At 32.4% G+C, this 11,540-nt stretch overlaps 1 protein-coding gene across 1 annotated transcript; it reads left to right on the top strand.

The window, feature by feature from the left end:
* The first annotated feature begins 2,078 nt into the window (after nt 1-2,078).
* On the top strand, nt 2,079-2,921 carry LOC127282272 (uncharacterized). The gene has a single exon (XM_051306447.1). It carries the CDS (start codon nt 2,079-2,081, stop codon nt 2,919-2,921), a length of 843 nt encoding a protein of 280 aa, XP_051162404.1.
* Nucleotides 2,922-11,540: the final 8,619 nt, after the last annotated feature.

Below are 11,540 nucleotides of genomic sequence, written 5' to 3'. Positions count from 1 at the left end.
CGTTGTTTCGTAGAATATTAATTTAGCAGAATAGTAATTTTAAAAAATCTTAATTTTGCGGAAAAGAAATTTGTTAGAAATCTATTATAGAAGAATATTTGTTTGTTTGGATTATTTACAATTAATATTTATAGATCTAGTTTTTATATCAGAACTAATATTAAAACATACCTTTGATTTTAATCAGAGTGGTATCGTTTAACACTCCTAACAATTTTTCTATTAATTCTTCCTCGTTCAAATTTTTTAATGAATGCATTTTTTCAAACAATCTAAAATTCATTTAACGAGGTATTAACAACAAAATAAATATTATTAAATAATTTTAATTTAGTGTACTAAAATTGCCAAATTGTTTGAAATTAAAGTATAATTGTTTACTGGTGTCATGTGAAGTATTGTTAAACATAACCTCAAATTTTATTTATATAAAACGTCCTTCATATTTATTACTTTTAAAGTAGAAAACGCAGTGACTTAATTATTTAAATTATTTATTTAAACATAAAGTTAATTTGGTTTTTAAAATAAAATGATATATGTAAAAAATTTTGGCGCGTTATATAGCAATGTCAATCGTCGGCGCCAATACATTAAAAGAAAATTTTGGCATTGTTTTCAAATTCACTCTACACATTTAATTTATTAATAAAATCTTCATATATAATAAAGGTAATACTATTTTCCACTTTTAAAATGAAAATACTGAGCTTTTTCGAACGAAAATTAAATTTGAGGTTAAGTTTGAATGTACTAAGCTCGACATCAGCGATTCAATAGTTGATTATGAAAATTATTGATTGGTACTTACCTAAATCGAATATTAGATATTAATGATTTCCTAAAATTCCCCTCCCTGCTAAAAATAAAATTAGAAATCAGTCTCAAAACGTCAGAAATCCTGACGTTTTGAGACTAATTTGATGTTTTGTGATGCTGCTGACTAATTCTGACATATGAAAATAAGATATTTGGAAGATTCAAGTTTTCAAGATTCTAGACATACAAAAAATTCTATAAATAGTTAAAAATTAAAAAATTGAATAGTTAATTTCTATGAAAATTTTAAATATGTATTTGAAATCTGAGTTGAAATCCTCAGGACAATTTTTTTTATTCCATTCAAACCTCTTATTTACTTTTACCCACTACAATTTACCTTTTGTATATATTCCCTTCTTCCAATAGAAGGGTCCTTTCGAGGGTCCTTCAGGTTTTATGACTTTTTAACGCAAAATAAAAAATTATTTAAATTTGAAAAAATATTTTTTTAAATGTTATATTTGTAATTATTAGATTTTAACGATTCCAATTCCAAATTCCTTGGAAGGAATAAAATAACATAAAAATTGTATGTTATTAATATTGTTTATTGTCACAAAACAAGAAACGACGTTGCGATGACTTGGTTCGTCATCATCTTCAGGTTAAATCTAATGAAAATATTTATAATTTTATTTATAACAACACATTATCTTTTTTTTTAAAATGATAAAGAATAAACAAGTTGTGGCCACTATTTTAAACACCTACCCACACTTACACAAATATTTTCTAATACTCGTATTGCAAATAAAAAATTGTTAAATAAAAAATAACAAATATATTAGATAGCACACAAACATTTATACAACACACACACACATTTAATAATGTTTACTCTTTAGGCTTATTATGTTAAATAAACAAAATTCAGAGTATTCAGAGTTCAGGTAAATGCTGTAGACCCTTTTCACATCTGCCGTTTTTATTACTTTGTTTTTCCCAATTTATGCAAGTCTAGACTTGCAAACCTATTAGGCGTACCTACAGTACATGACTCATTTTTACACCTAAATGTATCCCTTCCTAATTACAATTTAGTCAGTACCTTCTGAGCTTTCGTCCTGAACACAACCTCTTCTCTCAACACATATACATATTGAATAAAAATAAAATTCATCCAGTATTTGGATTTCAATTATTTGTTTTTGCAACCGATCACCAAAGTGGTGACCCCGACGTGATCTATTGCTTATTACGTTAAGTAACGTGTGATTTGTGCATATTTTTTAATTTTTTAATCGTGTTGGAGCAAGATGGTGAACGAAAATGATAATGGTGATGTTTTCCATCCCGCTGTACAAAACGCAAATTTAAACGAGATGCTCCCGGCTTTTCTGTTCGCTGATCCTGAATTGTGGTTCTCATTGGTGGAACAGCGTTTTAGAGGATTGCAATTGACAAATGAAAGTGACAGATATACATGTGTCGCGAACGCGTTGGACCCAAAGGTTGCATTAGAAGTGCGTGATGTAATTGTTTCTACTCCTCCCAATAATCCATATACTATATTAAAAGCGCAAATACTCATGCGGTTAAGTGCATCTCAAGAAGAAAAAACTAGGCGGTTATTAGAATTGGAAGAAATGGGCGACAGAAAACCTTCGCAGTTTTTACGTCATCTCCAAACTCTCGCGGGTACTACTGTACCGGACGCGATGTTACGAACGCTGTGGATGCATCGCCTTCCGAATAGCGCGCAAGCAATTTTGGCCGCCCAACAAGAGCTTCCCTTGGAAAAGATCGCGGAATTAGCAGATTCAATTATTGAAGTCAATGCTCGAAGTCGTCCAGCTGTTGCAGAAGCATCCATAAACACTGCTTCAGTTGATATAATTTTACAAAAATTTGATCAAGTAGTAGCCACGATGACAGCAAATATGGGGGCGATGAAACTTCAGATTGCAGAGTTACAAATGAAAGTTGACAATAACCGATCGGGACATCCAGGTAGATCACATTCTCGGGGACGTTCACAATCTCGCGGAAGAAGTGCATCAAATGGTGTGTGCTGGTATCATAGTCGTTTTCGTGAAAAGGCGACAAAGTGTTTGAGACCGTGTACGTTTAGCGCGGGAAACGAGATGGGCAGTCGTTAATGGCGACAGACGACCTTGGCCCTACAACATCGCGCCGTATTTTTATCAGTGATTCAGAGTCAAATATACAGTTTTTAGTGGATACTGGTGCAGATTTGTGCGTATTTCCTCGCGCGTTACTCCGTCAACCACGAGAAAAGTCATCTTACGAACTTTCCGCGGCAAACGGGTCAACAATCGCGACGGACGGCACCACTAATATTACGCTAAATTTGGTGCTTCGACGAGACTTTCCGTGGAGATTCGTGGTCGCGGACGTAACTAAAGCCAATCATTGGTGTCGATTGCTTAGCATACTACGACTTGTTGGTAGATGTTAAAAATCGAAAATTGATAGACTCTTTGACGAAAATCGCGGCGATAGGAACGGCGGTAAATGGAGAAGTGTGTAAAAGTGATCTCAGGATCTACCGTGTATCATGAATTATTGTCGGAATTTCCGGAGATAACGAGACCAGACGGTAGAGCTACCGTGAAGCACGATACCGTCCATCATATTAAAACGCGAGATGGACCTCCCGTGGTGAACAAACCGCGTCGTTTAGCTCCAGACCGTCAGCGGGCCGCGAAAAAGGAATTTGACATGTACGTAAAGCTCGGTTACGCGAGGGCATCGAAAGCAAAATGGTCATCGCCACTACACATGGTCCCAAAGCCCGGGGAAGAGTGGAGACCATGTGGAGACTACCGTGGCCTGAATGCAATAACAGAACCCGACCGTTATCCAGTGCGACATATACAAGATTTTTCTAACAATCTTGCTGGAAAAACAATATTTTCAGTAATTGACCTTATAAAGGCATTTCACCAAATTCCGGTTGCCGAGGAGGACATTTGTAAAACAGCCATTATAACGCCGTTTGGATTGTTTGAATTCCCTCTTATGACGTTTGGGTTACGGAACGCGGCTCAAACGTTTCAGCGATTCATAGATGAGGTTTTCCGCGCTTTGGATTTTTGTTTCGCATATATTGACGACATTTTAATTGCGTCAGATTCGAAAAAGGAGCATAAAGAACATTTAAAAATACTCTTCGCGCGTTTACGGGAATATGGTGTAATTATCAATCCGTCGAAGTGTATTTTTGGACAAAGTGAAGTGAAGTTCTTAGGATACCTGGTCAGTGGTAGTGGTACTCAACCTTTACCGGAAAAGGTTGAAGCAATTAAAGCATATCCTCGACCAGAGACTGTGAAACAATTGCGTCAGTATTTAGGTATGTTGAATTTCTATAGGCGATTCATACCTAATGCGGCAAAAACGCAAGCACCATTGAACGAACTTTTACAAGGAAATGTCAAGGGGAAAGTTCCTGTAAAATGGACACCGTCAGCTGAGAAAGCATTTGAGGAGAGCAAAAATACTCTAGCTCATGCTACACTGCTCGCGCATCCCAGAGAAAACGCTCCGCTCGCTATATTTTGTGACGCGTCAGATTTTGCAATTGGTGCAGCACTGAATCAACGGATCGGAAATGAATGGGTACCTTTGGCATTTTTCTCCAGAAAATCGAGCACCGCTGAAAGGAATTATTCAGCATATGATCGAGAATTGCTAGCAATTTACGAAGCTGTAAAATACTTTCGTCATATGCTGGAAGGAAGGATATTTACCATCCTTACAGATCACAAGCCAATCTGTTACGTTCCGAACTAGGCGTGGTTTTTAAATAAAATGAATTTTATTTACTTGAATGTAATAAGGCTGATTAATCAGGTTGGTAAAGCCTGATATTTATTTTTATGTAGGATCGTGGTCACTTGTCAAAACTACGGGTTTTGCGTTACAATAACAAGTCAAATATTCCCTTTTATAACATTTATTGATTAAATAATAATTATATAGTAATGATTATACAATAATGATACAAGTTTACAATTCTTTTACTTACTTTTAGCAATGAAGTCGGATAAATCGATGATTATAGCTTAGTCGTTATAAATTGGTTTTGATTTGATTTGAAATAGTTCGTTTTGGTCGCACTTGTGTAACTTTAACGACTTAGATTGTTTTATAACTATTTAAAGAATTACAATATTCTTTATTGTTATTTCTCGTCACTCGCACCTTTGACAGGAATGAATTTTATAGCAGGTGTAAGAGAAGCAACATATACTAAATTGACAAATTTAGAAAAAGAGATAATGCAAGATTTCTTTAGTATTTATAGTTATAAATACGACAGTTATTTCTATTAAATTATTGATTCTAAGTGTTAATTTGCTTCTCTTGAACCTATTGGCTATCAGGAAAGAACTATGTTCTAAGTGAAAAGTCAAATTAACTTGCACCTATTGGCTATCAGGAAAGAATACAATAATTAGGGCGAAAGTAAACTGAAGGGTCGCTCTACGATGTAAGAGATTGCACCTGAACTTCTGACAAGCTTTATGGAAAAAGCTCTTGTTTATATACTAGTCGATTATGCTAATTAGTGGGAGAAATGTCATATTATTGAGGAAGGGGTGATCTATAAATAGAATCACTTTCCTTATATGGTAATGATCTACATCGCATGTATGACATTGAATCTTCTTCTTTCTGAATTCTCTCTTTTATATGCTGACAATGGGCTTTTGAAGATCATATTACACTTGGATCTTCACAACCTTCACATTCTTCACGCGTATAAACAAACAAGCTCGAACTTGCTTCACATTTTGCTTACATATATCCTATTTTTAGCTTTTCAACTTTCTGAACTTTTATGGTGAAAACGAATGTCATATCTCTTTTGAGATCGATTTCGTTTCCACACTCTATCCTATCAATATATACATAAATAAATACATTAAAATAAGACATATAGTTTAAGTATTGTAAAATTATCATAGAATTATATAAAATGTCTTATTTTAATGATAATTTTAAGGAAAATTAGGGAAAATTGTTACCGGGATGTAACAGTCTCCCCCCCTTAGATTTTTCATCGTCCCGATGAAATTAATTCCAGTTGTCGCAGATACATGATTATAAGACTGGAATTTTTGAAATTGAGACTATCTTTTAATAGTCCTTACGCTTACTGACCTACATTCATTGTGACATTGATATCTCTTGAGCTTATCTGTAGTAGTTAATATGAAGACAAAAATGGTGAAGTGACATCAAAATGAATCTACAATGTTGTGATGCGTGTTTGTGTATTCAAAGTGTTATGGCTATCTTCTTGAGGTAGGTATGAATTTCTTCTTTCGTGGTATAGTTAATGACCTTACGATTGTTGTGTGCGTGCATTAGAATTGTTTAAGTCAGCATTTTTCATCCCTTATGATGTAGGAGGTCTGAAGATCTCGTCAGTTTGCTTGCACTTACAATGGAGAGTCAATCGTTGTCTGACAATAGTAAGTAGTTTTCGGAAAAGTGACTTGTGATGTATATTTAAAATAATTAATTGTGAATTATGTTCCCATATTTGCATTTTTGCAGTGTCTAAAAAAAATGCGGATCAAATCTGATCAATTTCTTTTTGACAGTGCAAGGCCTTGCAGCATCCATATTTTACTCTGCCGAAGAGATCGAATTTTTAGAGGAAATGACCCGGACAGGACGTCCTCGTAAGGGAGCAGTAAGGGATACTACTGTGGAAAAAAGGGTCAGGCAGAGGCAGTTAAAAGGGCTAAAGCAGGAGTTAAAGAATAACTCCGAAACTATGACGTCTATGTTTAACTTGCTGTTGTGAGTATACTTATGTAATTTTCTTCGTTTTCATTTCTCTTTTGTTCATTTATTTTATCCTTAACTCATATGCTTAATTCTATTTGGTTTTTCTATTGTTTCAGTCGTGCTGGTCGACCCGTTGGCTGTTTCTGCGGTGAGTGTCAGGAACCTCTTCCTCCTGCCAAAAGGGCGAGAGTATCTTTGGAAACTGGTAAGCCTTTTCCGATTATTATTATTATTATTATTATTACATACAAACACACATATATATATTCTTTCTTTTTTTTTAGCTCAAGAAGAGGGACCTGACACCGTAGAATCAAGGCCAAGAGTTTGGCCCAAGGCGATGGTTTGGCTAAAGGAAGGGGCTGAGGAGGCTATTTCCGCTTGTCCAGGTTCTTCTCGGGAGCCTCAGCCTGGTCCATCCTGGGAATCACAGCCCGGTCTTGTTTCTGAGCCGCAGCCTGGGCCCTCTCGGGAGTCAGATCCATTGGAAATTTTGGTGTCTAATCCTAAACCCCTTTGGAGTCCGTTCGATGACGCTGCTGAAGAAATACAATCTAATTCTTCTAAAGGACTGCAGTCTGGGTCTTCCTGGTATGTAAAACCAGAGCCCGAAGAGGATCCTTTAAAATTAGCCTTGTGTGTGTGTGAAACGTGTTTTTTATAGTGTGTGTGTATTCTTAAACAATTATATTTAAGATTTAAATTTAATTAATTGAATTTACACAATATTTTAGATTTTGAGTGCGTTATAAATTTTTTTTTATGTGTGTGTTGTAGAGCAATTGAGTGAGTGTTTCTTTTGAATAAATATGTTTAATTTTGAAAATTTTATATTGCCGATTTTTTTTGTCTTCCTTTTATGTCACTTTATATATTTTAATCTTTTGATATATTGTTTAATAAAATTTTAATAATTAATAAAATTTTTTATTTTATTATTTTTTTTTTGATTTTTAAATCTATCTATTCCAATAAATAAAAATTTAATCAGAATTATTATTGATATATATATAAATATTTTAGTAATTAATTTAATAATAATGATAATAATTTGATTAATAATATAGTTTATAAATTTTTAATCGTAGATAGTTGTATGCGTAGAAATACATGCATACTCACATACAGAAAGATATATACATACATACAGAATTGCTGTATTAATAATTTCACTATTTATAATTTTCAATATATAGTTTTAGGCATATAGAATTTTGAATAATATTAATAGGTGTTGGATCCATCGATCTATCGATTAAATCGATGAATCCAACGCGAAACATTCGTTTTTAGTGTTAGGGAACTAGAATGCGCACGGAGGTAGGTTCCGCGAGTACGCTATGGCAGCCATACACGGTGCGACAAGATAGCGAGTCTAGCTACTCGGCCGTCCCTTGGCATGAGAAGGAAGGCGTGGGACCCAGCGCGCGGGAGGCTAGCGGGAGGCGTGGGCCTCGCCACTCCTCCGCGCAACTTATACCCTCCTTCGTTCTCATGCTTGCCTGATACTCAAGGCTCAACTCGAAGCCTTTATTTTTGCTTTATTTATAATTGTTTATTAGTTTAAAAATTTTATGTTAATATATTTCAATATGCTAGACTTAGTTTTATTATAATTGAAGCGTTTTAATTATTTTAAAATAAATTTGTTAGCTAATGTTATATATATGATAACTAAAATTAGTTTATTTATTATTATTAATTTATTTGGTTATATTTTCATGCAAACAAGCATATATATACACATATAATAAACAATATAAATGTGCATACATAATTGCATTGTTTTATTGTTTATTTATTAATTAATGGCAATTGTTAATATAATAAAGCACGATATATGTATAACTTATTAATGATTTAGTTTTTATTATTTTATTATAGGTAAAATGTATATATGATTTGTTCTTCATCATTTAATAGCAGTGTGAATTTTAAATTTAAATTTTTTTGCCGCTATTCAATGATGAGTATTATAGGCATACGTGAATAGAAGCTGGAGGTATTGGCAGTGGTGTTAATGGTTTGCATGCATCCAGCAGGCGGCCATCGCTGTGCAACATGCACCTATAAAGGATGCTTCACATTGTTCTTGTTATATTATTGTCTTAAAATTTTCAAAATTTTTCTGATTTTGATAACTGTCTTCCCTCCTTAGATTTCACATTGTCCTCAATGTGTGTTGAGGCCAAAATTGTTTGATATTTTTTGGTCTTTTATATGTTTGGTTGATTTTCTCTCCTTCTTCTTCTCATTGCTATAATTTTATAGCAAAAGTATAGGTTTTTCAGCACTATTATTAATATAATGAATATTAATAGCTTGAATGCTATTGATATTATGTTGTGGCGTCATTTATTATTCCTAGGAATGGAATCTCCATTTGTGAAATAATTTTTTATTTTAGTTATTTTCTTTTATAATTAAATTTTAAAATAAAGAGGAAGGAAAAAGGCGACCGACAAATCCCCTTCCTTCTTTTTCCTTCGTCTTTCTTTTAATTATTAATTTTTTTTTTATATTTTATTTTATGTACAATTAATTATTTATTTTAAAAATATTTTGTTAATTATATGATTATAATTATTATTTATACTAAATATAGGTTTATAATTTATTTTATATAAATAATGAATAAATTTTTTATGTAATTGAATATATATTAATGTTAATGTGATTATATAGTTATTTAATGATATAATTATTAAAATAGTAATCAATAATTAACAAAATATTATGATAGCATACATGTTTAATAATGATAGTGTAATTAGACATAAGATTATTATATAATAGGGATAATTAAATAATATGACTATTATGGAATGATTACATATAAAATAATCAAAGTGATTATTGTTTAATTGTCATATTATTAAATATTATTTAATGCTTTTTTGTAGGGGATGGCAATTCCCAAAAATCATCAATTTCATCATAGTTGTTTTCGTCTGGTTTTTGTATATTATTTAGAAAACGTTTGTTTCGTATTACGCCGTGACATTGCTCTTTTAAATGTCCCCTTGAATAACAAAGTTCGCAGCAATTTTCCCACTTATATAATTTTAATATTATTATTGTTGGTTCTTGTCTTGACATTACATATGTCGAATTGGTGATCATTTTTGGTTTTTCTTTTTCACTAAAGTAGTAATTCTTATTTAAATGTTCTAGAATCTTTCGAGCTGCTGAATGCTCAGAGTCTCTATCTTTGCAACATCCGTCCGCTAATACAATGAAGGTATTATTATTTTTAGAGTCTGTCACAGTACACCTAACTTGCCAGGGTTTTTTATATGAAGGGCCTGTGCCCGATTCTATAATATAAATGGGTTTATTAAGATTATATTCGGCAGTTAGTTCCTCAAGAATTCCTTTAGGGTAAGCAATTGATGAAATATCCCCTTTTGGGAAAATGAAAGCTCCAATTAATTCTCCTTGTAGAGGTGCAGTGAATAGAAATGATTCAGTCATCTAAAACAGGAAAATTATGTTATTAACCTATTCATAAGCAATTTTTAACTTATCTACATGTTTTTGAAACCTTTGTCCATCGTCATTTATTAATATTACATTATTTTTATCCAATATAGCCACAATTCGGTATGGACCATGATAACAAGGATCGAATTTTCTTTTCATTCCTTCTTTTATTACATAAGCTTTATCTCCTACTTTTCCTAAAAATGGTTTCATTAATTTATCATAATTTTCTTTTGATTTTAATTTAGAATTTATTAAATTATTTGCTGCTAAGATTCGAATTTCATTTAATCTGATTATTAATTCTGATAAGTATGAGCCATATGTTTCTAGTTTTTCTTGTTCAGGAAATGAGCTAGGAGTACGGGCTATTTTACCGAAAACTAACTCATATGGAGTGAAATTAGTAGCTTCATGTACTGAAGTATTATATGCAAACATAGCAAAAGGAAGTAATCTATCCCAATCATCATAATCTTTAGCATATTGTTTTATATAATCTGCTAAAACAGCGTGACTTCGTTCTAAAGATCCATTTGTTTGAGGCCTATAACCTGATGTTGTGACTTGTTGTACTTCAAATAATTTTGATAATTTAGACATTAACTTTCCTATAAATGAGGTACCTTTATCAGTTAATATTACTTTTGGTGCTCCATATACTGAAAATAATTCTTTTGCAACAGTATGAGCGATTGTGGTTGCATAAATATCAGGTATTGCAACAGCTATGTAGTATTTAGATAAATGATCTTGCATAGTTAGGATATGACAATTTCCATCTGGGGTTGTTGGTAATTTACCTACAGTGTCAAGAGAAACTTTATCAAAAACGTCTAAAGGAGTATCAGTAATAAGCATTGGTTCTCGGGTTTTAATACGTACAAGTTTTTGAGATTGGCATGTTATACATTTTCTTACAAATTCCGTTATTTCATCTTTCATTCGAGGCCAATAAAATCTTTCTCTTATTCGTCTATATGTTTTTGTAATGCCTTTATGTCCTGCTATTTTGCTTTTGTGGTATTCGCTGATAGTATCGTTTCTAATTTCTTCTTTAGGTACTACAACTTGTCCATGACAAATAGTAATTTTAATGTTACTGTTTTCAAAAATAGAATTGATTATTTGTATTAACTCTCCTCTAGGTAATTCATCGGTAAAGTCTCCATGCCTAGATATTCTTATTTCTTCTTTTTTTCGTGGTAAAGAAGACTTTTTAAATTACGTATTCCTGCAATGATATCTTCTTTTATTAAAGGATCAAAATGATTTTCTTTTAGTATTAAGGTGTAAATTTTGTATTTTCCTCGTGGCGTTACAAATATTTGTCCTTTAATAGGATTTTTAGATTTCATTTCTTTAAGATCTATTACTCCTATATCTATTAAAAGTCTACTTATAGGTGAAATGAATTCGCAATCTGCTGACAAGAAATGAACATAATTACTTCGATTATATGTTAGGTT

The sequence above is a fragment of the Leptopilina boulardi genome, unplaced genomic scaffold, assembly GCF_019393585.1.
Source record: "Leptopilina boulardi isolate dan_hultmark-lab unplaced genomic scaffold, ZJU_Lbou_2.1 LbouV2_292, whole genome shotgun sequence".
In the NCBI taxonomy this organism is placed as follows: domain Eukaryota; kingdom Metazoa; phylum Arthropoda; class Insecta; order Hymenoptera; family Figitidae; genus Leptopilina; species Leptopilina boulardi.
The sequence above is the reverse complement of the archived record's forward strand: the minus strand, read 5'-3'. Positions and strand labels throughout refer to the sequence as shown.

Bases quoted from the DNA above. Each gene is read 5' to 3' on its own strand.
- LOC127282272 (XM_051306447.1), top strand. From the start codon at position 2,079: ATGGTGAACGAAAATGATAATGGTGATGTTTTCCATCCCGCTGTACAA.